This window comes from Streptopelia decaocto (assembly GCF_964273445.1).
Source record: "Streptopelia decaocto genome assembly, chromosome: 7".
Taxonomy (NCBI): Eukaryota; Metazoa; Chordata; class Aves; order Columbiformes; family Columbidae; genus Streptopelia; species Streptopelia decaocto.
In genome coordinates, this window is record NC_138661.1 from 28,799,496 (window position 1) to 28,826,444 (window position 26,949).

Here is a 26,949-nt window from a genome sequence, read left to right on the forward strand (position 1 = left end):
GAGAGAACAGAGAGTTTTGAGCAGTCTGAGCATATTCCTCAGGACACAACAAACATTGTGAGCTGAGAACAAAAATAAAACAAAGGGCCTTTGGAAACGATACAGCTCACAAGCTATTTTGAAAATGGTCTCATAAATAAATGTAATTGTGACAGGCATCAGAGTGTTCATATGTTGCATTCAGTCTATGAAGAGCTACAGAATTTATTAAGTTTCTAATAAAGATAGAAAAATCTAGATTTAATTATGAACTTCCATGTTTATCTACATTATTTTCAGTCTGTTGGTTTCCTGAGCCTTTACTAAACATGTCTTCACAATATAGGTCAAAGTTTTAGCCAAAATAATGTAATTATAATCTTACAGTGTCTACTTCTAATTATATTGTGACCTATAAAAAGTTAGCTGAGTAATGTCTCAGGGAATAGAGAGGATTGAGCATTAAGTTTCACCTCAATATACAAAAAAGTTGCAATCTCTCCATTGAAACATGGGACTAAGATTTACACATGACAAACATCTTTTTTATCTTCAGAAGTGAAAGATTTAAATTGCTTAAACCCAAGACTCATTACAGACACTTTACATTATATAGAACAGGAAGTGAAAGAGACTGAACAAGCTTTTCTCAAAATTAAGAAATCTGCACCCACAGGAAAAAAGTTCTGTTAATTTTTCAAGTAAGATTTACAGTGCACAGGAGACAAACTGTGTTATTTAAAATGAAACACATTTAAGTCATGCAATACTTCTTTAGAAGTTGAAAAACAGCTGGTTAAAAAGAAATTTGGATTTACTGATAAAAACAGTTGACAAACAATGATAATTTATTGCTGTAGTCACTTCTAATATTTTGTAAAGTATTTTACTTTAATAGTGTCTTACCTCATTTATACTGGAAGGAGAGTTTTCAGGTATTAGCTTTGCAAAAAAAAAAAAAAAAAAAAAGACTGTCCAATTTTCCCTTCCTCAGCTAAAGGACTTGCATGCAATGAAATGAGTAGTTTAGAAAATAAGTGTCTGTTTAAAAGACAGACAAGTGAGCCATAGACAATCTGTAACCCAATCCATCTTCAGTGTCGAGTCAACAGCTTTTATTTTGCATGAAATATAGCAAATAGTCTGCTGCCTCTACCTGTGTTGTTGTGCAGATCAAGTTTAGGCCTGTCTGCGCTTCCCTTGCACGTTCGGAGCTACAGTAGTGATTTCTCAGCATTCGGATCTGCTGTATGGCAGCTAACTGAAATTTCAGCCGACACTTGGAGACTTGCAATTAGCAAGGTTATTTTAAGCACTGACCTAAGTTCCAGCAGAATGTTTATGGCATTATGACAGGAAGGAATCCAGTATAATATCGGTCACTTGGTAACCCTGTAAGGCTGATCTCGGAGAGGACAGACCCTCTGATTCACAGTGCAAAAGTAAATATCTTACCCCTAATTTATTTTGATTTCCATTTTTAAGCTTTGAATGGAATGGAAATATTTACTAGGTTAATATTAGGAAGCTTAGAATTTATTTTAGGACCTGGTAGATCATATGCTTGGAACAAATGTATTAATAGGAAGTTAAGTCTTCCCCAATGGAGTGATTCATCACTTAAAAAACAGAGGCTGTTACTTTTATAATGTTAACACTCGTAATAATTACCTACTACATTCTGAATAGGAGAAGAGAATCACTTACAGAGCTGAACTTAATAGAGCTGGACTCTCAACAATATCTGTTATTTTCTCCTTGGTTACCTTGAAAAGGGCTCCCTCTTCTGTACAGGCCTATGGTAACCCCTCATTTGCCCCAGATTCCTTCTGAATTCTCTAGCTGTCTAACTATTTCAAAGTCATGTCGAAAGGCTCAGTCATACCTCCACACCCTCATTCGCTGTTCAGTTTCATTCCTCCCTCCACTTTTTTTTTTGTCCATAGATCAGCTTTCTTGTCCCCACCCATCCTCATACTTCCAGCACTGACAGATCTAACCTCACAGATGGAACCATGACAAACAGCTCTCCAACTGCCCCACATTGGAGCTATAATGGTCAACCAGCTCGTGTGTGTGCACAAAGACAAGTTTTCTGAAAGCACCACAATCAGAAACACCATTAAAAGAAAAGTATTTGTTTTAAAGGAGAAAGTAAATTATTAAAAAAAAATCCCCACCAGGAAAAGCTGTTGCTTTTGCAGATGATTTAGTAACTTCTACACATCACTAATCACAACGAAACTGCTCCCTTGATCTTGTAGCAAAATTTACCAGAGATAAAATCTACTTTTGAGAGTTAAAAATATTGAAAAAAAAGGTGAAAACAACATAAATTAATTTAGTCTTCATTCTAAAATCTCAAATGTATTCTGAGTTACATACAATCTTGAAATGGTGTTAAAAACAAGTAGCAGCAAGCTGACTGTTGGTTTTATGCTAAATCGCAAAATTTAAAATACACTATAGGCACCAGACAGTCTTCAAATATATCGCAAGATCAAGAGATAGAGTTTTTGAGTAAACTGACCAGTCACATATCTTTGAGATGGTCAACACTCAGAAAGATGCTGTTGTCACCACAAATAGCACAGTAGTTTAATGTATGCACGCTTCTGAAATCTGAGCATAAGGACAGAAATGTTACTGTCATGGATACACAATTAGCTTTTTTCAGAAGAATACCTTTCTAAGAGGACATTTCTTACAAAATATCATAACCTAACTATTTGAAGACATCATGAAAATATTGGCTTGCTAATGCTGGATAGTCTCAGCCATCAAAAACTCTAAGAAGGAAGCTAATAAAAAAGATCTTTCTCCTCTCAGATATGCTCTGTTTAAAAAACATGAGAATCACAAAATCTGCATTAAAATAAATGTGTTTTCCATTTTACATCAGTTTCTGAACTTAGAAATAGATTTACTTCTGTAGGAATATGCAGTAATAAAAAATACGTAAATAATTTTTAAAACGCAAATAACAACATTAACAAAACCAGTTTAACAGTATTTGATTCAAAATGGCAGGAAAAATACCAGTGAGGCAAATTTTTTGTTTCAGCTCTTATAAAAAAAGAAGATTAGGACTACTGACTTCAGAGTAGGAGAAAAAATTGGCTGAAGCAGCATTTCCAAGTTTGGCCACAGTGGCTTGCTCTGTGCTCAAAGATTATATCCTACATTGCATTATCTGGTTTTACTCAGGTCATTTAGAAAAATGTTATATGAAGCTGTCTGGACAAATCTCAAAAAATCATAGTTCAAAATTCTTTCAAATTATTTTAGTTGCAAATTATTTCAGATCCAGTTTCATATAATTCTGGTTCAGAAATACATCTTTGATAGGAAAAATATGAGTTTTCATCAAGTGCTAGTACTTTAATAGGTAGATACAAAGGCAACAGTAGATTTATATGCTTTTTCCAATATGAAATAGATTTTCCAAGATTAATTAAAAGCTTTATTTAATTAATATTAAACAGTGGCTTAACACCTAGAGATGATATGAACATGCAAAGGCTTCCTCTGTTTTGGGGCTTAGCTTGTAAAATCTTGAGAAAATGTAACCAAAGATCAGCGCCTCAGTTCTCTTAAAAACTTGATTCACACCTGCCTAATCACAGGAAATCCTTTTCCTGTTGAATACCAGGTAACTCCAAGAAACATGTCACCATGTAATTTGCATTACAGCTAGTATTTTACTTGCTGATTGCACTCCTTGTTCCAGGAAGCAGCTATAGATGAGTCATGTTGTCACCTCAATCAGAAAAAAACTGTGAAGACCAGGAATAAATCCATGGTGAAAAGATGTATAAGCAGAATAATATACAGGAGCTGACTTTTTAATAGACAAACAGTACATAGGAGGAGGATAATTCAGCAGAGGTAGATGGTTCATCATATATGTTCTGAAAGATCTTTCTTGCTAGTAGCTCTGCACAACTGGGCACATTTTGGGCAAATTATTCTGGAGATGTGAAAGAGACAAGGCAGTAAGGAAAAAATCTCAGGGTAGAATTAGTGAGTGAGTCTCATGTTTTCCCTGTAGTACAAATACTATTAGAAGGGTTAGGTATAATGCAAACACTCAACAAAGTGACAGCCACGATCAGTTTCATAACTCGTAGGTTAACCTATACACTCTTAAATAGAATTATTGATTTGTTAATAATGAGGTTTTTGGGGGAGTTAGCAAAGAAATATCAGAAATAAGAAAAGCTTCTCATTTCAAAAGAGTAATATCACTGTACCTCTTTTCAATGATATGTGATTTTTGAGGCTTTAATTCCTATGTTTTTCAGTTGTGCTACATTTACCAACCAGGCAGCATACACAATTTATGTTACAAACTCACATTTCGTTTATATAATAGACTAAGAATGCAGCCCTCAACTGCAACCAGCCTGGTCTTTTATGAGTTTGGCTAATTGAGCTGGATAAAGTGAGTTAAGCTAATTTCAAGTTTTCCAGTTAAATAAATCTTCACTGGATTTTTTGTTTGTTTGTTTAAATCAAAATTTTGTGAATAAATTTGTGTACAATTTCACTGGAAAAGTTTCTTAAAAGCAGAATAGGATGTTTCCCATGATATCCGATTAGTATAAATGACTCGATGTGCATGATTTAAAAAAACAAAACAAAACAAAACAAAACTTTAGAGCCTATTATGTTTCTGTGATCCCCAAGTGTGTTGCAAGAGACCAAAATTCAGATCTCTTTTTCTATCTGGTGTTTACTAATTCACACTAGTGTAGCTATGCATGGAGTACATCAAAGACCTACACACAATAATTCAAGCAGGGTATCAAGACAAGTATCAGATGCATGTTATTATGTTGTTCTGCACCTTTTTAGGTAAAATTCAATTTGTCAGTTTGAAGATATCAGAATAAGATGGCTTTATTATCTTACGGGTAATATAACCAAGGCTAAATACAAGAGTGGGGAAGTCCACACTTAATGAAGTTTAAATTAACTGATATTTTCATAATTTTCTCTAAAATTTTTCCTCAACACCCCCTAAGTCATCATAAACAAAAAAAGGAAAACACATCAGTTAGAAGCAACAAACAGACTGAAAGCAAAACAGATGAATTCTAATATGAGTTTTTGCACTCTGCGTATCTGCATAAATTAATTCAAAAATGAAGTTTAACAACAAATCTGTGCCAAGTGCTGGTCCCACTGCACATGTTTGCATTTAATATCTTCAGGAAAAATATATGAAGAAATGCACCTAATGTGAGACACAGAGAAGTAGTATAGGCATTAACCTTTCCTTTTGATAAAGAAAACATCAGTGAACATCGTCTTTGGAATTTAAACTGAGAATCACTGAGAAGTGAAATAATTTTTTTCACTGCATACCTATTACGTATCCCTTTGTTGCAGCATATCTTCCACTTGCACACAGCAGAGACTCAAGGTTTAATCTGCCCCTCCCCTACATTTTCAGATTCTTTCTTTCAGAAGAAAAGGAATTAAACAGGGCTGCCTAGAGTGCACACATGTTGGCTTCCTATATATTCTAGCAAAGAAATGCACCAAAACCAGATGAAGCTGCAGATTTCGCTCACACTGTTCAAGCTTAGTATCCTATTAAAAAAAATCCTCGGTTCATTATTGTTATGAGGTATGAGTTCACATATACAGAGATAAATACTGTAATATATACTGAACTGAAAGTGGAGCCAGACTTATTTGCAATAACCTTTCACCATTCTCCTGAAAAAACAAAAGCTGAGTAAGACTACTGCAGAGGAATTCTTTTTCTAAATTGTATTTCTAATATTTCATAGAGAATAAATAGCTAGACAAATGACAGTTTTAGCTTTTGCCCTGAAGGATTTAATCATGCAAAACTCTAAACATGGTCTTTCCCAGGAACTGAATGGCTGGTTAAAACTGGTTTTCCTTCTCCTATTCCAAGTGACTGATTGTCACATTCCAGACATTTCTAGGCAATGGGATTACATCATTCAATTTTTTTTTAATGGAAACAGCTGTTACATCCAATATTCATGACCTTTAAGTTTTCAATATCGAGTTATTCAGCTGTTCTTTCCATCCATCTGAGTTGCAACAAAATAAAACTACACAAAAGACCAAACACTTTTATTTCATAGTTAAATGAATGCACATATTGTTCCAAGGCAAGAGAAAGAAAACAGAGCTTGGGGGAAACGTGGCATACAAAAATCTTGGTCTTACCACTGCTTCAATGGACTGTCAGCTCCTCATTCATCCCACCCACAAAATCAGTACAGTATTTTGTTGCATATTTCACATCGCTTCTTACTAGGGTTTGATGTACACAGCTGTATGTGTTATGTGTGGATAATTCTTACAGGACTTCATAGCAGGAAAACCAGAAGGGAAAGCACACACACAGATTTTTGAGGCAGAGCACAGATACTTTTGAGGATACATGCCAACTCATACAAGCAGTCTCTTTTTGAGCTCCAAGTTCAGCCTATCTTACATCTTATTCACTGTTTGTTGTTTTGTTTTTCAGTGGAGGAAAACTTGCGTGCATTTAGACAAAAGGAGCTTAATCATGTTTTAATTTAGAAGCATATTTACATGTTAAGTATTTAGTTGGTTATTAACTTAGCAAAAAAAAAAACAAAAAAAGTTACACAAAATCTATTAGTCTACCTAATGCATAAGGGCATTTCTCATGCTGAAATTTTATCATGCTGGATGCATTACATTTCCAGGATGTTTTTACATTGATGTCTGTGCCTTGTCCAGAAAATTTGTTTTGTAACAATGCTTAGTGCAAAATAGAAAGGCTTATTTTCCTTAAAATAAATTGTGGAGTGTAAGCAGAACAACAAAAGCACCGTGCAGAGAGAGAACTTGCCTTAGGAACCGCCTGAGTGGGTGAGGGGATAATACCAGCAGTGGGCTCATGGATTGGTGGAACTGAAATAACTTGTTCTTACTCCTGATCTTGCTACCAGTTTATTTCGGACTTCAGTACAAGTCACATTGTATCTGTCTGGTCTGCATGATATCAAGTATACAGTGGATGTGATGATGCTAACTTGCACTGTGTAAACAGCTTTAAAATAGAGGATAAAACCAAATAAAACATTAATTTATCCAGTGACCCATGCAGAACTGGAGATGCAGCATTTTGTATGCAAGGAGAAACTTCAGGGGTTACAGGTGTGTCCCTCTTCTGGATGCCCTTAAGTTAAACACTGTCTCCCATTAGCACCATTGCCAGACTGCTGTTTTTCTCATATAAAGCACTGTAGAAATTAAATGTTTCATGGGAGTACCAGTATAAATATTTTTAAATATAAGCATATACATAAATATACACACATTTCCCTAAGGGCTCCATATCAGCTCTACCATTGCAAGATCAAGCATTTAATTTTGTAAGTATTATTTTGCTAAATTCAACACATTAGTAATGATTTTTTTCAGATAAACACTAAAAAAACCCCTGCAAATTCCTACTGATGCTCCCAAGCTCTGTGCATGTGAGACCAAACCTTTTTTTCTCCTTTCCCCCCCCCGCCTCAGCAGCACCAGCAGGTTCTGTGAAAGCCCCTCCGCTCCTGCAGCACGAGGTGGTGCTGCAGCACAACCGCAACCTAAAGCTGCTCGGTGTGAAGCGAACTGTGCCTGAAATGGCTCATTGCTTTTTTTTTTTTTAATATTGAAGTTATTAAACGATATTATTGAAACCACTGCACAAGCTGTTTAAAGCTGCTTTTTTCTTTTTTTTCCTTTTTTATTTATTTTTTTTTTAAACAGAAATTCTGGCTTTCTTAAACACTATATTTAACATGGTTTTCTCACATATGCTTTAATAATAGAAACAATGAAGGCAAAGAAAATTAATAGACATAATAAATTCAATTAGTCACACACAAAGCCAGTATTTCTGAAACTTAAAATTTATCTTCTTTATCTTCTTATACAGGGAACCACAAAGATAAATTACAAAGATTTTCCTACAATGCTACATGATAGAAAACTTGTACCTTGTGAAAGTAATACATTTAATAGGGGTGCAATGCAATAAAGACATTTTAATCCTTTATAAAAATAACACAATAAGGTATAATATTATAAACATTATTTACATGCTAAAAAGTAACTCAAATGTGTTATTAAACTCTACATTTGAGTGGTTCCATTCTGTTCAAGGGCCTCCCAAGTGCATCAAGTTGCCATCATGTACATTTGCTAAACTATGTCCTAAATGTACATTAGTTCTCTGGCTTTTTGTATGTTACTAAAAATAGAGGGTTTGATTTTGTGCATTTAAAAAAAAATGTTGTTCATTTTGACCCTACTAAGTAGACTTCCATGCACTGTGTAATTTCCCAAATGCAGCTGGGTCTGCAAAAGAGTAAAGTCTGCTTGCCTGGAACAGTTTTAGGAAGTGAGGTCTTCGAAGTAGACTTGAAGCATTTAATAATTGCAGTTTAATGGAGAATTCTTGGAAATTCTTGTAGATGCCTTATTTATAGTTCATTCTCAATTACTGTTTTTCACTACCAAAATTAAATTGCCTCTTTTCTATAAATACTAATAGCCGCACTTCATATTCAAGGTCAGACTATTCAAACAGCAAGGCAACAAAACCAGTAGCCATTTAATTATAACAACTGAATCTTGATCTTTAGTAAGGGAATGTGCAAGACCAAGTATAAAAACTTAAGTCAGCAAGTGCTGACTAGCTAATTTACTGCAGGAACATACCATGACCATACCAGAAACTCTTTGAAGAAGCAGCAAGTCCTACATCCTGAGAACCTGTGCATTCATTGTTTTGAGCATACTGGTAAAGGTATTAAAGATCTTAAACTGAACTTTGGTCACAGAAATTACACAAAGCCAGACTTAAGAAAAAGAGAAAAAAAAAAAGTCACTAGAATGAGATCAGGCCCACATGTAGAGAAGGGCATTGTCCTTTATCTCCATACTTCATTTCTCACACAGTAAATATTGCTTAAACGTGTGCTCTGGCAGGTTCCTGCCCTCTCCACAGAATGTGGCATTAGTCCAGGTTAAGAAAGAAAGAACAGCTTTTTGAAGTAACAATTCAGCATGGTAGCAGATGACTCAGCAATGTGTTTGGTGAAGGACAAATGGGAAGAAGAAAATTAAAAACCACAAGAATTAGATGCGAGTTATGAAAGACACGAATTATGAGAGAATCCGAAAAAAGCAGAAAGGAAAAGAAAACAGAGGAGAGATGCTGGAAAATAAAGCTAGCAACTGATAGCTAGAAACTGATTTGCAACCTAACAAAATAAAACTCCTGAGCTGCTGTGTACCAGCACATGTATTCTTTTGAATACAGGAAAATCTCTTTTTCAGTGGTTTGCAAGATACCGTAAAATGTGGATTTTTCCTTTGTAATTTTTCAAGCAACACCTATAATAACACACAGGTGTGGCCCTGCCATTCTGATTTGCTTATTTTTGAGATCTCCTATATAAGACAATGCAGTAGCAAAGAAAATCCAGCTAACTGTTAAGAACTGGTTCAAAAATCACAAATCAATCACAAATGCTGTCAATACAAAACTGAGAAGAGTGGTTTAAATTGCAGTGGAGATGACTATAAGTCGTTGCCACTCAAATGCTTAGCTTGATGTTTTATTTATTCATTCCATAGCATTAAAAAAAAAAAAAAAAAAGACAGAGGGAGAAAACAGCCGTAGGCGTTGAGAGCTATTCTATGTATTTCGTAATTAGGATCAAGAAAGAATCTCAAACAGATTTGAGTCAGGGAAGATATACTTGCAGATCTCAGCTGAAAATAAAAAAGCATGTAATTTAAATTGTAATGTAATTCCTTACTTATTCTACCTGAAGTTTGAAAGAGATACAACATTGCCAGTATTTTGTGCTTCTTTGAAAGTAAATGATGCTATTTGAAATCAGAGATGCAACGGTCTTATGGAGAAAAGAGAATGGCTCACTTGCCATGTATAGTTTTCCTATTATAGTCTGCCTTAATTCTGATACTGAACTGTTAGCCTAGATTCATAAACAATGCCAACATTTAAACTACTCTTTGAAGAGAAAATTATGCAGGGTGTTTCAAAAAGACAGACCAAATTTGCCCAGCAACTGCTTTCAAATTGGGCCCATGTTTTTGAAACACCCTGTATTTGTGTGCATCATATGCAAGAATTCATATGAATTTACACACATTTACAGGTAATACACTGCATAACATTTGCTATTTTAATCCAATGTATCAAAATTATCCATTTCAAGTTAAGATGCTAGTCCCATGTGAAAAATATGCAAAAAGGGATTCCTGTACCTGATAATGGACAACGTATAACACACTGTGCTGTCTTCACGGTTAAACAAGGCATCTGAACCTCCAGGAATTCCATATAAACACTATCTAAAAGAAGTCCAGATGACCTCAGCAAAGAAAACCTAGGATGGCTTAAATGGTACCACATCTATACAAATCCTACTGTATTGCCCTTGGAAATATCCCTCTTCTCTTCCATTTGACGATTTTGTCTTCCAGCTGTCAGACAGTGCTGGGATCCAGTGACAAATTCCATATATTGTATACAAGCTGACTGAGTGGTGTATAAACCATTTTGGTCATTCTACACAGCTTAATAGCTTTTAAAAAACAGTTCTGTTTCTATTATTCTGGGGATCATTTTGATGCTTTACTGTATCCAAAAGTGCAGACACTTGGCACCATTTACAATATAACACTGCTCCTTGAGTACAATTTCTGCTTCTCAAAGGACATTAGCAATATTTTGCCATGTCAGAAGTTTTTATTCTGTCAGTATACTAAATAGATACAGAGACATAGAGTAGCCATCAAAAACTATGAAGAATGAGGTGAACTGCAAACACAGAGATCTCACACACACAAATGAAATTATGTATTAGAGTGAATTGAAGCACAGTAGTTCAAATATTTTATGGCAGATAATTCAGAAGAATTTTGGAGAAAAAATAAAAATGCAGGAGAAGTGGATAAACAAATACTGAGATGGCACTGAATTGCTTTTACAGTATTATGAACACAATATATACACATACATATTTATGCACATATATGCCTCTATATATCTATTTCAGTTATTACAAAGAACATATTTCAGAATGTCACCTCACATTCACATTGGAAATGCGAATATAATATCATCCATTCCCTATACATTACCAATAAATTCTGATTAAATCTACAGAACCTATTCTGCAGAAATGTTACTTGCTTTCTTGCCTTTTGAATGTCTGTATAACTTATGATCAGAAGCAAATGTACTCATCAGAACACGAAGAGGTGAGTGGCTGCACTAAAAGATAAGACTGTATACTGTAATTTGTTTCAAATCCCCTTTTGAAGTAAATACCCACAGCTAAGGGTGGGTACAGTTGCAGAGCAAACTGAGGAGAATAAAAGCAATATAGTTCACTGAAAGTTATGAAATGTATTGTCTCAGCTAACACATATTATGAAAAGTAAGTACACTGCTCATTACTACATTCAGTAGATTTAATATTTTTTTTTAAACTTATTAAAAGTCTGTCATAATTTTGGACTGATATGAGCACTAATGCACCATTGCTTTATGCCTGCTAAATTACACGTTTCCAAAAAGAAATTGAAACATTTCCAAACAAAGAAGTGCTCCATATTTTAAAATGCAAGGCCTAGATTCATAACTAACTCCACAAAAGCTATTATCTTCCTCCAGGGAGTCGTTTACATGGAGAAGGAGGAGAGAGCATTCACAAAGCCTTAACAGATGGAACTGGTAGGTACTAATTCTCCTTTTCCTCCCTGTTTCTGCATAGTCCATTGTAAATGGTTCAGCTCCTGTTCAAAGAGGAAGTATGTTCATCTGTCTCCAAATCTGCCCAGTGTCACTAGAGATAGTTACATGGAACATGTTAAAAACTTCAGAACAACTCTTTCGGATATATGTATGTAATACTGCTAATGTTTCTTTACAAACAAGATGAAGAGGATGACATCACCAGATCTACACTGTCAGTCAGACATGAGGCTGAGCTGAGGCTCCTGCCACCCAGACGCATTTGTTAGATGCAAACAATGAGGCCAAGATCCAGAGCAATCCTTAAGAAAAGCTCAGAGCCCAGCACAGTTCCCAGACTGCCCCAAGACGACAGACCAGGCTCGGGCAAGGCCACATGAATTTCATCTCAGTCCTCCAGAAGACATCTCACGCACCTCAGTCACGGGATGGGTACTATGCACAGGGCAACATTTCAACTAAAAGTATAAACATTGCTATACAGGCATGCCACTGCATTTTCCACAGGAAAAAACCCACCACTCTCCTACTGTGCCCACTTGCTTGTTAGTTGTGAGATTTTATATTATTTACAAAGGAATAATATGAGTTCACAGAAGGCTCTTTAATGGTTAACTATACAGAAAGGGATTTCATTTTGAGGAAGAATTGATGTCATTCAAGAGGCAAATATCTAAGGATATTTAAAAATCACAAACTTGTGGAACTTGTTCTTACTAAAATGCAAACATGTTATGTTACTGAAATATTCATGTTGCGTTTCTGGTATTCAGACATCAATCACCCCATAACCTGAAATTTCTTCCGTCACCATTCCCACAGTAAAAGCCCATCATGCATTTTTAACAAAAATGAAGAACATTTTAAAAATTACTTACGTTTTGTGCCATTTTCTGTGCCTATTCTTTGACTGCACCCTTATACCATATTACAGTTTTTACATTTCTGTTATAAGTGACATCTAATTGTAAACTGAAAAAGCAACAAGCCCTGCCACTATAATGACTGACAAGAAATACATCCAGAAAGACTACTGAAATATTTAAAGCAAGAAAACGTCTGTAAGCATAATAGTTCACAATACAGATCAGAATTAGATGCTTGTTATAAAACATAATATCCTACCTTCTAAACTACATAAAGACTCAAGTCCTCAAGAAAAAATTCACCAGGAGGATTTATGTGGCTTTTTGTGTGTATGCTCTTGTTTATACTTATACACACACACATACATATTTACATGGATACAGATAAATATTCTTCAAACAGTCCCAGTGAATATATAAAAATTCCCATTGGCATCCTTACTTGATATAGTGTTAGTGACCTTTAATTTTAAAAGTTAACATTACTAAATCGTATTCATACCCTTGAAATAGTATTTAGCTTTTTCTAGCAAATCTGATCATCAGTAAGTGTTACTATTGTAACATATACTAAACAACAAAATACATTTCTCCAGCAAATTTTTTGATTAATTAATTTGCACGATGACTTAACATACAAATAATTTTTTTATCATACTGAAAAGTATATCATTACATCTAGTAAACCTTTGTATTTGACTCAGATTAGGATACGAACTAGAGAAGACTGTAATAGGTAACATCTGTGTTGGAATTTGATATTTACTTTACTATTTCTCCAGAGACCATTGGTAGAGCACATTAGCTCATCTTCTAAAGCCTGCACTAGCATATTTTAACATAGGAGCAATGTGAAGCGAGAAGAGGGAGAAATAATAATTATATTGGGTCAAAAGTGCACTTACATGCCTTCATGTATTTCAGAAATTCTGGAATAAGTCTATATTTCAAAAGTGCAGATATCCGAACAGAAGTGAGATTTTGCAGAGTTTTTATTTTTAGAACTAGATGAAGAAACTAAGAGTGGTGAAACACCCACTTTTTTCTTCATTTTAGAGCTCCATTTCCTATTCACAGACAAACATTCGCCTTTATTTTCCTGAGTCTCCTGACTGCTGAGTAATCCAAATGTCTATTTTAGGACAACCTTAAGACCTCTATTACATTGCAGATGCTATTTTACTCTTACAACTACACCCCTCTGAATTAGAAATCACCCTTCTATGTCTAAATGTATTGCTAAAAAACTAATGAATGCATCTCTACCCTTGCAAAATGAGCCCCCTCTGGGAGGGAATGTCACAGGTTGCAGTGTTCTTGCTCTGTGTATCCTCACTGGTTTGCTTTGAAGAAACTCAAGCTGATTTAAGGAGCTGTTCAGATTGTAACCTTGCACTAAGGGGATGCCTTAGATGCTCTACACATTGTTCACAATTCCTTTCCAAAGGCTGTCCATATGGACCCCAAATCAGTCAATTTAAGCAACCTGTGCCATTTTTTTTTTTTTTTTTTTAAATCTCTTTTTCCCAAGCCCAGAAGGGATATCCAGTGCTGGTGACTTCTGCTATTCCAAGGAATATTCAAGTCTCTTTGTCACAAGAGCAGTAATCCCAACCATTTTTGTTGACATCCTTTCCCTGCTCTTCCAGAAAGCCCAAACTTAAAAGGCTCCAGCACACTGTCTGCAACATTTATTATTTATTCATTTATCCTGATAAATTATACAAGCCAGGTCCTCCATTATCACTGGGGTTACCAGTTAAGTCCTTTCAGCTCTTAGCTCTTTCACTCCCTTGATATGATAACAGCAGATTAACGAAGTAGTTATTGATTGTCTACTCAGAAATGGTATCAGAACAGACACAAATTTCTTATCGTTTATCATTTTTTTGTCTTTTTATTAGCCTTTTATTAGTTCTTCCTCTTCTTATATTCTAAACCATCAGCCTTCTATCTCAATTTGATTCCTCAGATAATGACCAGCTTTCTTTAGAAGGCAACTCAATCTCCTGTAAAGTACATACACTCTGTGTTCATAGTACATCTCCTCTGGCACCCATGCAGACAATTAGAAGACAGTGTGTGTGTGCATAAATACCAGCTATATCAATAGACTTGTTTACTAAATTCTAACAGGAAAAAAAAAAAAATCTGTTTAACTTCATTGTATATACACAGACCAAACAATACCAGCAGGAAAGCGGGAAGGTTGGTTATTTTTTCTATTAAGCTCAATAACACAGTTTAAATACACCTGATTTCTAAAAAGTATTCTATTAACCTGACATTATTTGCTTTAAAAATAATTATCATTGTCCATTAAGGGTATGAAATTTTGTTTCAAAATTGCAGTATTATCTACAAATACACTAGATCGTAATTTAAAATTAGATTTAAAATGTCAATGGCTATTGTTTTTTCTAAAATCTGCTGAAAAACAGATTGTCTGAATATTAATAAACCAATATAGTCACTAGTAATACTCAGGTACATGAAATTAAAAATATGTAAGTGCCCACATAGGCTTGACAGATACTCACTTAGTATAAAATACATGTAACACCAAAAATTATTTCAACACTAACATTAATATGTAACTAGCACTAATCCAATGTTTCATGTATTTATTGAGAAATGTTATAAGGAACCAGAGGAGTATTTTGGTCCATTAGGAACTTAGGATTGGGCCTTCAGGAATGTGTTCTTAAAAGAGTTTAATAATCACAGCAGGATAAACATTAGGACAGAAAGTAAGCAACAATGTGGTTCTGAGTGATCTTGCTCAGTTGCCATTTAGCTCATGTATATCAAAATACCAAATACCACAGGTACACCTCTGTTGCTCATTCTATTAAAATGCCTAAAACTTTGAATTTCTGAGCTCAGACTCTCACCAGTTCTTGCTAGTCTGAGCAACTATGCACCTAATTTCTGAACCTAATTAGAACCTAGAAAATTGACATTTATTTGATCATCATTTTCATCCTTGAAGGCATTGATCTGGTAGGTGAGTGAACAGCTTACTTAATGCCTCCAGGATTGCCCTCTATATGTTAATGGAATAGAGTGTTAGCTTCTGTTTATGTTTGATAACATATAGCCAAGGGACTAGTACAGTATTTGAGGGATGTGGAAAAAGTGGTTTTGTTCCTTGCAGGCAGAAGAGGATTTAGCCTAAAAGCTACAAAACCAAGATTAATTTTATAAGTTGGGAGTTATTGTAGTAAAGCATGTTAAGATGTGGTAATAAAGTCACGTCCCTTTCATTAAAAACATCAATTTGAACAAGACTGTAGTAATACCATACAAGTTGGAAGGTTTCTGAATAGTGTGATTGTTTGTCCAAATACATTTTGAGAAATGTAGATTGTTTGTTTTTTTTTTTCCTGGTACTCCATGTTTTCATTCTGGCTTTTTTCCAAATAGGAGAATGTGCACAGAGAAAAATCTAAAATTTAAAGTAAAAAACGTTGGCACACTCCACTACTCAGAAGAAAAGCTAAGAAACTCAACTGTTTCATGTTCAAGCCTGGACTGCAAGTAAAGAGTAGCCTCTGCAAAGCTCAACTTCAGAACAGTTAATCTGTATTTAGCAGCATTTACACTCAACTGCCTTACTGAAGGCTGTGATTCCACCAAGAAGTTCAGAGGCAAACTAAATAAGAATACAACTTCTTAACCAACCAGTTGCTTCCTTTAAACTTTATAGGAAATCTTGTGTTTACCAAGCATAGAACTGGTACATATAGAAAATAGGTTCTGCCAATATAGAGATGTATCAAGCTATCACTATAGATATATACTATCGTACATCATCTGCTCCTTTAGAGTTCCTTACAAGAGCCCAACAATTTTGGAGTGTATAATATATTTTGTCTAAAACATAACTTGGATATAAGAAATATGACAGATCCTACAAAGAGTTTGAAAAAAAATTATTCACAACAAATCTGGTTTTATCTAAATAAATCCTACTACCCATTGGTTAAATATTGGGTGAATTAAGGCATATAAAGTCGCCCCACAGAGGTTGTGGGGATGAGTGAGCAATAAATTTAGCATTTGACTAGAGTCTTAGCTAGAATGTGCTCCTAAGCCTAACCCTTCCCCTTAAAAAAAAAAAAAAAAAAAAAAGCATTTCAGTAATACCAGTGTAACATAAACATATTTTATGTGTTGATATAAATATATTCCACTGGCAATGTTCCATATAGATAAATGTATTCATTATTTAGTCTTTCACCATTCTTCCATATGCAAAGTTGGTTTTGATTCGCAGCCAGTCAGGTAGCGTATTTTTGCCTATGTTTTATTCGTATTAAACCATCTGGAGAGAAAAAAAAAAAGTCACATCTGCAGTTACTTAGATTGTAATCTACAAAGACTGTCAAATCTTTGGAATTTCTGTGCAGAAAAAACAGTGTAATACCTGATATGTTTATAGTCAGGTTACTGTTTGGTGTTTTAGTGCTTCACAAATATATGACCTGTCATCAGATATTTTGAGTTGGATTTGGGGAAAGAAAAGAAAAAAAGAAAAGAGAAAAATGATTTTATATATTTTTTCCTTGAAATAATTAATCTAACGCAGAAATATCCCATATGTTACGTAGAGAACTAGAGAATTAAGAGCTAAAGTTTTCTTACCAAATTAAATTTGCAGTAAAGGAATCCTGATACTCAGAACTATGTGTCTGCTAAACAGATGCAAATAGCATTTTTTTTCTATATTTGTTGCTGTCCACAATATTTGAAGTTAATAAAAAATTTGAAGATTCTGAATAATTGTTGAATTGCTTCAAATCTGTAGTAGACACTAAAACCTCAACTATTTCAAGAAAATACTCTTTAAGAAATTCTTCAGTAAATTTGGGTTTACTTATGTTTGTTGATAGCACAGAGAATATTTCTCCTCCACCCTCACCATTCAACTGAAACATTCAAGCTCCTTCAGACTTTCAACTTCTTAGATTAATTTTCTCAGAGAAGTTTGTTTACAGCTTTAACAGCATTAAGGAGACTGAAATTTATCAAGTGTCATAAGTTTAAGAGACTCCCTTTGAGATGTACAGTCCTACAGCTTTAGGACGTGTTAACAAGTTCAGTATGAAATAAGTTACATTTTCCCTGCATTTATAATTCTTTTTTATTTTAGGAGTTTTTAGTCTGTACATTCTATCCTTTAGCTATAGACAATTTAAAACAGTTCTCAAAAACTAACAAATCGCATTTCAGACTAGACATATTGTATCACACAGATAACACTTAAATGTTCATTTTTGTTATCTGAATTGCATTTCAGTGATGCTTAAACTAATTTTATTTCATATGAAACTTAAGTATAAAATTGTTAACAGTGCCAAAATCAAATAATTATCATATTACTGGCTCTCAACCTATTTGCTAGACCTGAGACTCTCTGCAAATAACAATACTTCCACAAATTTATGTGCAACAACTTGTTGATCCTCAGACCTAAACTTAATAGTGTGTCTTTAAAGTTGTTTCCACTGAGCTATATGCTATATGCTATAGTTTATAATGAGATATCTACTTTTATAAACATTCATACACCCACACATGGAAGGTATAAAACTATTTGTCAGAGAAATTTGTTTCATTAAGCTTAACTGTTAAACATGTCCAAGAATTCTTCTCAGAAATCTCTCTGTGAATTTAAGTAATTAATTCCTTTTACCTCTTTTGAATAACAGCCCCCATAAATCTGCACAGCAACCTTTCATTTGAAGTATCGGGATCATATCTTGCCTGCAAGCAAAACAGCTGAACAAAGTTGCAGTCATCTTCTCCAATTAAGGTTTTATTTTCACCTGCTGAGTATAAGAGCGTTCTCTTGTGGCTAACTTCTGTCAAGATAAAGCAGTCTAAGCAATATTTCCAATACGACTTTCATCTATACGTTCTTCTGTAAAGGTTGTCACTAACATTTTCTGTGACCATTTGTAAAATATCAATTATGGCAACATGATGAGGCTTAATGGTTCTCCAAGTTCTCTTATAACACACAGTCGTCTGTAAAGTCTAAAGATTCGGACTCTAGGAAAAATTCACCTGTGTACCTAGTTAAAGGTGGTTTAGATAGCATAGCTGAAAAGCTCAACTGCAGAAGCAAGGTATATTAACACAAGCCGCAGAATAGAGCCATTGAGAGTGATCAAACCAAAGGGAAGAAAAAAGAATAGCCTTGTTTATAATGCTACAGAAAGATGTCATAGATGAGGTACTTCAGCAGTGCTGCTGGCATTGAGTAAGTCATTTTACATGTTATGATAAAGACAGTTCTGAGTTCCAAATTGCAAGAAATCGAACTTGCTGAAGTTATCTTCCAGATTCAGCCATATTTTGAGTGACTGATTTTAACACCTGAAAAAAATATTTATTTTTTGCTCTTGAAAGGAACTGCTAAAATTAAAAAATGTTGAAAAATACTCAGAAAAGTCATTTGGTCCAGCCTTCATCATTCAGTATTTATTCAATAAAAGCTACTGAATTCCAAAGGTGGATGAGAGTGAAAGACTTCAACAGTACCCTGAGTTTACATTTTTTCAAAATGCTTGTAATTGAATGAAAAGAAGCAATAACCTATATCTAACTGCAGATATATTGGAAACTAATACCCTTTAATAACGTACTTGGATAATTATTTACATTTTTCTCTTATCCAGAATTTAAGTACAAGGAAAAAAGCAACTAAAAATTATTTGCTCCCCGCACCCCCCCCCCCCAAAAAAAAAAAAAAAAAAAAAAGTGGAAACAGAGATAACAAAAGGATGCTATTTAACCTCTATCCAAAAGTCATGAAATTGTTTTTGTAGGAGTTAGGAGGAAAGATGAAAGATCCAGTCAAGAGATGTCTGAGACTGATCCAGGTATCCTGGCAAAAGATGGTTGAAGTCTCTCTACTTGGAAAGAGAGAAAAGTTCAATGGTCTGCAAAGATCCAAAGATACTATCATAGTATAAAATCTGTTTTTTTCTATGTCAATATAAATTGTCCAGATATTTAAGCCACAAAGTGGTGGTGGAGTGCTTTACTCCCCAAAAAGTTAGAAGTTAACAGACATCACAAATACAGAAGATTATACTACATCATCCAAAATGACAGGTTTTTTCAAAAAGAAAGCAGTCATCAATGAGTTAAAACAGTAGACCCTTTCCTGAGAGGGTTGAAGGATATAAAGTAAAGCAGAAGAATGGGAGTTGAATCTAAGCTGGATTTCAGGAGGATTCCAAGAAAGAATTTGCTGTAAAAGCGAGCATGTTTTATTCAGAATAAAAAAGCTAAATGGATCATGAAAGCATCTCAGCAGGTTAACAAAATGCAAGGACAGAGAGAACATTTTTACAGTTGCCTGCAATAAAAATATATTTCTTTTTCCATCTCTTTCACAATATTTGCAATTGGCAACAGCTACACTGAATGTGTTAGAGAGATGTAAATGTATCTTAGCACAGCTTGAGTTAAGAGTGATGACCAGATAAATAACTAATATTAGGCATTCTGGACTCCAGAGAGTTATGATTCATGCATCTAGCTTACTGAAGCACTCATGTGAAGCTGAGTTTTCCAGGAAATTACCCAAGGGACAACATAAGACAAGCCTTCCACTCATGCTGCATGGCTAGTTCTGAGAAAGGGCATTGCAACAGTGAGAGAAACAAGTATTTTCAAAGGATCAGTGGTGACTTGTAAAGCCCTGAGTCACGTAGCACAGAAAGAGACTGCCAGCAAACACCAAAATCTCCAGGGGACAAGCCACAAAAAAGAAATAACACTTGATTACAGAAAGAGCAGAAGCATAGAAAGATCTGCAACAGAAATACAGAACAAGAGAAGAGATTATCTGTTTGCTGAGCAATTTTTCCAAGGAATAACACAAAAAGTCTGCTATGGCCTGGATCCTCCACCACGAGTCAACTTAAATCAACTTTAGGCACCCAAAATGAATAGAAAGCTGCCTGAAAATGGAACTGGATCTCTCCTGGCTGCAGAAAACAAACTATGAGAAAATGAAAAATTGTTGACTTACTTCTACCTTTGCAATTTAAAAGTTATATTCAGAAACTATTGTTATAGACCATTAGTCTGAGTCTGTATCATTCATTTTTGTCTTTATGATTTGGACAAAAGAGCATAGAGAAGGCTTCTTAAATTTGCAGACGATGACAACACATGTGCTTGAGGGATATACTTGAAACATATCAGAAGTTTCAGACCATTAAAAAGTCATGGACACGTTTGAGAAATGTGGGATTTTTTTTGAAAGTTCAATAATGAACAAAGGCAAAATCCCACATGCAAAATTTCACAGATAAAATGGAAAACAGAGGTAAAGAAACCATAGTGTAGCAATGGTGTTTGGGAATTACAGTGAATCACAAGCTGAACATGAATCATCCATCTTCTGCTGTTGTAACAAACAAACAAACAAACAAACAAAAAACTAAACTACTATGTATTGTTTGAAAGACATATGAAACACTTTTTCCAGTCTTCTGACAAGGGTGAAGCTTCACATTGAACCCTGTGTCAAGTCTGAGCACAACTCCAGTAGAAGCAGCCCCTCATGGAGAATTATCAGAGCACGGAACAAATAAAAATAGAGGATCTGTGTGAGGTTGTGGGTTTGGGGTTCGTTAGGTTTTGGTGGTTTTGGTTTTGTTTTGTTTGCTTAGCTGATTACCATTATGTTATATAATGCAAGAGGATACAAGGATGAACAATTTAAAATACATCTACAATCTGAATAAAAGCATTTCCACAACACTTGCTTTTACATTTCTATTTCTCTTTTGTCTGTTTACAGATTTAAAGGTAAGCAGGTTACAGAAGTTCTGTATGCCTAATGTGTTTGTTAAGACTTTGCTGCATTTTTTACTACTATTACAGATCTTTTTGAAACTTTTTTCTTTTTATGTTTCTTTGTGGAAAAAAATAAAAATATATCAAATATTTTAATAGTATCATCAAATATGAGGCATTACTGCGCATGCAGACAGACACACGTGTATAAACATACAGAAAAAGAGCACTTCCCTGTGAGTCTAGGGTCTGTACATTGAATATTTGACAGCCTCAATGACAGGCCTACTCAGGCTGATGGGCCAGATAATTACAGATAAACTGAGATTTCTCCATGTTATTCTTTTGTCCTTTTTTACATCTGTATTCATTTGTATTCTTCCTAGTCCCAAACAATCTCCGGGTGCTACAGTGATTCCTTACATGGAAAAAAACATTAGGAAATTATTTTATGAACCATTGATGCTTGCTGCTTTATCAATAAACTCTAAAAAAAGAGAAAACTGTGAGGAATGCTATTCATACACTGATCTCCATTTGGAAACAAAAATTTTTGTGGATGTGTGAGAGTGAGTTGTCAGTACAGAATATTCTCATTCCGTAAGCAGGCACAAATCAGTTGTGCTTGTGTTCTGAGCCAGCCCAAAGCTGTTTGCAAACACCACCCACAAGCTCCACAGCTCTTCAGTTTCAGCTCAGCACTGCGCTGATACAGCCATAAGCAATTCCAAATCAGAACTGGCACCTAGTCCAGCAAGATATTTTGTCTGCCTGAAGACATACCTTTCAGGCGTATTTGTTAAAAACCTACTGCATGTTGTGAACATGGGCTGTTCTCTCATCAAAAGCTGGCGATGTCTGCCCCAAGTCTTTCAGATAAATGGCAGGACCATAAAAACCTCAAGATCAGCTTTCTACTTGGTTAGAACTGAAAACAGTACAATTGCTCTATGGCTAGTGCTGGTACACAGAGTTGTATTTTAAGACAGCTTACAGCTCCAGTCCTAAAATAAGCACAAATAAAATACCATCATGGTGAGTATGAAGGAAGACTACGTTCACATACCCAGCCCTCAGAATTCAGCTCTGAAGACAGCTCAGTCTGAAGAGATAATGTTTGCCTGCTATTTTTGGAGACAGTTTGCTGCCTTCAAAAGCTGCTTTAACTGCTCCAGCAAACCAAGCCGTGCAAACCAACATACACATACAGGTCCAGACACTATTTATTTGAAATTCACTTTGGATTTCCTCAGTATCTTTAAAGACTCAACACTGAAACTTAAAAATGGGACCAAGACGGAGATAATTGTTTAAAGATACTTGTGTTCAGTTGATGGGCTGGGGGAAGGGAGATTGTTACCCTTCTAGTTTACACAAAACAGATTTTTGGGGACCAAAGTCCAGGCTTCCTAATGCATTTTCTTGTTGGGGGAAAAATGTTTAATTTATTGGCTGTGACTGTCCAAATCTTAACACTTCATATTTCTTACCAAAACCCAGATCTGAAAAAAAACTCTACACATTTAGTCTCACCTGAGTTTAATCTTCAACATAACCTTTACATGACTGAAAGGCAGATGTCAGACCAGTTCTCTATCCTACTGCCTCTGAAACTTGCTCAGTTTTTAAATGAGCAGCCATGCTTATTGGGACACGAATTTGTGAGTTTTAGGTACTGAAGCCCATTAAAACCAATGGGAATAATTCCTGGCATTTCTGAGATGCCCACTCAGGTTACTGTTAGTGTTATATTGGACTGTTGAATTAAGCAATGAGTAAATAATGTTGAAAAAAATCTGAGAATGGTACAGTTTTTATTATCTCCCTTAAAATGATTTATTCACTTTCTAACATGGGCTGTCAGACATGCTGCAGCAGTTATGAAAAGCCCTTTTATTTACTTTACCAGTAGGAGAGTCAACTGAAACTCCTTCACTGAAAAATCTGCAACACAAAATCCATCCTACCTTCAGCTGTACTAGATGCACATCTACATGCTTGCTATCCGAGTCCTGCTGGACAGAGTAGGTCAGATCCCTGACTCTTTCAGACGTCATCCGAAGCCAGGTCTCAATTTCTGGCAAGTGGAGAACAATCTTCCAGTCAGCCCCAGTGTGCAAAGGAGGAGGCTTTTCATACTGCTGGCCAGAATCAAGCTCCTTCATGACATCCTCTTCCCCTTCTCGTTCCACTGTAGGAGTCATGTTTATGAGCATGGGAGATGCATCAGACGGCATGGGATCCAGTTCTTGTGTCCTCATGGGAGAAAGTGCTACATCCATGGCTAGCATGGGAACATCTAAACCATAAATCTTTCCAAAATAGCTGCAAAGATAAAAAGAAGAGAGACTGCTGTAATGAGACCAAATTTTGCAACAAAAATGTTCACAAGACAAGGAGTAAATGGCAATGTCTGAGAGGTATCATACTTCTAAATAAATTCTTCACCCTGCAAATCAAGAACAAATAGATTTTTCAATTTAACTTTGTTGATTTGAACAAACAAGTTATTTGAGAAAATTATAAATATTGCATTTCTCTCATTGTAGACAATCACCTTGGAAGTGACAGTTTTCATTATTGAAAAATATGTTCTGGTTTTCTATAACTGCAACATAAATAAACTGAGCATTGACAAAAGGTAGCAGAACTTTACTGACCCCTGCAAGTTTGCGTAGGGCTGGCATTTGTAAACAAGCATATATTAGAACATACTCCTTGGCCTGAAATTTATGACTAAACACAAAATATCTCAAGCTTTATTCAAATTTCACAATTGTCCACTTGAGTGTTGATCACATAAAACAAAAATTTTGAAGGCATATTTAAAGCAACAATTGAGGACAACAATTGAGTTGATCTATAGTAGGCAGATTTTCGTTTGGGAGTTTAAATTCTTGTAGTTTTGTCAGATTAAGAACTGTTGCAATAAGCAACAACTCTATCAAAACTTAAGAACTCTAAATGTCAAAATATGTACCTAAAATTAAAACATCACTTTATAAGAGTGGCTTTATGAAAGCCCAAAAGTTGTGTCATCAATATATAACCTTACAAGGTTCACTGGAAAAAGTAAGTAAAACATTTTCCTCTGTACCTCTTTCTCTGTACACTCTGTTTGCAATACATAAGGCTGCTTAAACCCAGAAAAGAAAAACTCTCTTTTTAACAGCATGCACCTGGTTTGGAGCTAAGTATCTACAACCATTATGAAAACTTTAATTCAGCAGATGTATTTTTTTACCTAATTTTGGAGAGACTTACATTTGACACATGCCTGTTTTTGACATAAAACTAAAACTTATACCAGCACTTACTTTCTTCTTCAATATTTTGCAACCATAGGTGATATTCAGTAAGTCTACGTTAAGAGAATTAGGAAAACTGCATCATTTTAAAGCTGTTTTTATTTTGGTATAACCAGAGCATTTTACATTTTAAACAACTTCTGCTTGTATTCCTATTCCATAGTGTTTAGACTGCAAAATAACTCAGTTATGTAGATATGAATTTGGGCAAGATTCCACATTTTTACATTTTGACTTTCATTTCTATAAAGGCTGAATTTTAGCATTTAGCACTATAGCTACGAGACTCCAGAAAATAAACCAGTGCCTTTCACTATTACATAAGCTACATTTTGACTACTGAGTTATATTCCTAAATATTTCCATCAGACTCTCAGCATTCAGAGACTGCTCCTCCAGGCAATGAGAGCACAAGCAAAGTATTCACAAAGTATCCAAACATCAGCCTCATAGCCAGTAAGGACAAAAAAAATTCCATTTAATGTTAATTTTATCTTATTTCCCACCCTGCCACTACTTAGTAAATTATGTTTTGTATGTCCACCATCCTCAAAAAACAATGTTTAGAACTGGCATTAAACTAGTAAATAGTAATTTGGCACTTCAGGAGAAAATTTTTTTATCAGTGCATTCAAGGAAAGGGAATGAAAGAAGATTTCAGTCATTCTCAGTGCCTGCTGTACATTTTCCAACTCTTTCTAGTTCTGTTTTTGAACACTTTGGAATTAAAAAGTGTCGACCAAAACACTCTGCAGCAAGACATCATGAAATTAACATTTCAGGATGCTGAGTGTTTTTCAAATCCATGTACTTTCACTACTTGTTTTTCAACTTTGACTCTTGCCACACATACACAAAATACACACATAGACAAAACACTGACTTCAAAAACATTTTTTCTCTTAGACACTGCTGCTCATAGCCACAGTTTTAAAGCATATAAATGAACTGCTCTAACAGCCAAAACTATCTCATTCATTTAAGCATATTCTTTACGTTTTTTCCTCTTGAAAATGAAATTTCAGTAAAGCACATGTGGCCCTTATTTCTGCATGTTTATCATTAATAAATAAATATGCCTACCAGCAAGATGTTTGGTCCTGAATCACTAAATGATTAAAAGAAAAAAACCACACACACACACACACACACACACAACACCACAAACTGGCAGTCTGTACAAGTTTTTCAACATGACTCAGCTCTAGTAAGGACATTAAAGCAATTAGCAGACAGAAATTAAAACATGCTCCTGCAGAAGCAAACAAAAGCTAGCCCACACTGCATGCAGAGCGTAGATGCAGCTTTGATACACTGAATTTGCAATTAGCATCCATTAGGAACCTGCTGACCTGTTTTTTGTTACGATGTGCTTGACTCTATATGCTGGCTCTCCAGCATTACGGCTAATGCCTCCTTAATCCTAGTTGCTCCTAAAGTCAAGTCCTTTGAAGCCTTTTCTTTCTGCCAAATCACAAATTGCAACACTTCAAGTAAGAATATGCAGAGAAACTTTAAAATAGATCATTCTTTTCACATTCTTAATGAAAACAAACAAAAAAAACTACAAAGGTAATAAAACACACTGAATACTAATTAGCAAGGTCTGGGAAAGCTTTAAAAAAAACACAAATACTTGAAAGGAGAAACTGTTGCAGCTAGAAATTACTGAATCCGAACACTAGGACACAGATTCATTAAACTGTTTCTTGGCAGAATAAACAGGTATCATCATCCAACTATGCTGCTAGAAAGGAAAACTGAAAGGTTCTCCTGGGCTCCCCGAGCAAGCTGGCACTGAAGCGGCGTGTTCATGGGAGTGCTCCTGAAATCACTGGAGAACCAGCAAGCTCCACCCCACCATCCCTCCCCCAGCTCCTCCGCAACTGTGGTGAAGCAACATAATTCCCCTGTCACGCCTGCTCTGACCCATGAAACGCACTGGCAAGGTGCCGAGAGAGCAGCTTCAGTCACCCTCCTGCACTGGATGTGAAAGGAAAACAGGAAAATCCCCACCACAGAGGTGTTTGTATGAAGTTCTAATGTTGAAACATTAAACAGCAAACAACAAGGCCCAGCAGCAACAACAGCAAACCTCACAGACATATCTACTTCAAGCAATTCAGGAGTTAATAGGACTTGTCAAAATACTTTTGATCGGAAGTAGATT

General features: G+C 35.2%; 1 protein-coding gene across 3 annotated transcripts in view; it reads right to left on the reverse strand.

Moving 5' to 3' along the window:
• Window positions 1-26,559, reverse strand: part of AKAP6 (A-kinase anchoring protein 6) — a 232,747-nt gene extending 206,188 nt beyond the window's left edge. For 2 of the 3 annotated variants that reach the window (XM_082057393.1, XM_082057391.1), the window contains exons 1-2: window positions 26,132-26,559; window positions 23,439-23,796 (exon numbers count right to left, since the gene is read on the reverse strand). In XM_082057393.1, coding sequence (XP_081913519.1) covers window positions 23,439-23,762 — 324 coding nt within the window. In that variant the 5' untranslated portion in view covers window positions 23,763-23,796; window positions 26,132-26,559. The remainder of the gene's footprint in view (window positions 1-23,438; window positions 23,797-26,131) is intronic. The other variant, XM_082057392.1, reaches the window with a different exon arrangement.
• Window positions 26,560-26,949: the final 390 nt, after the last annotated feature.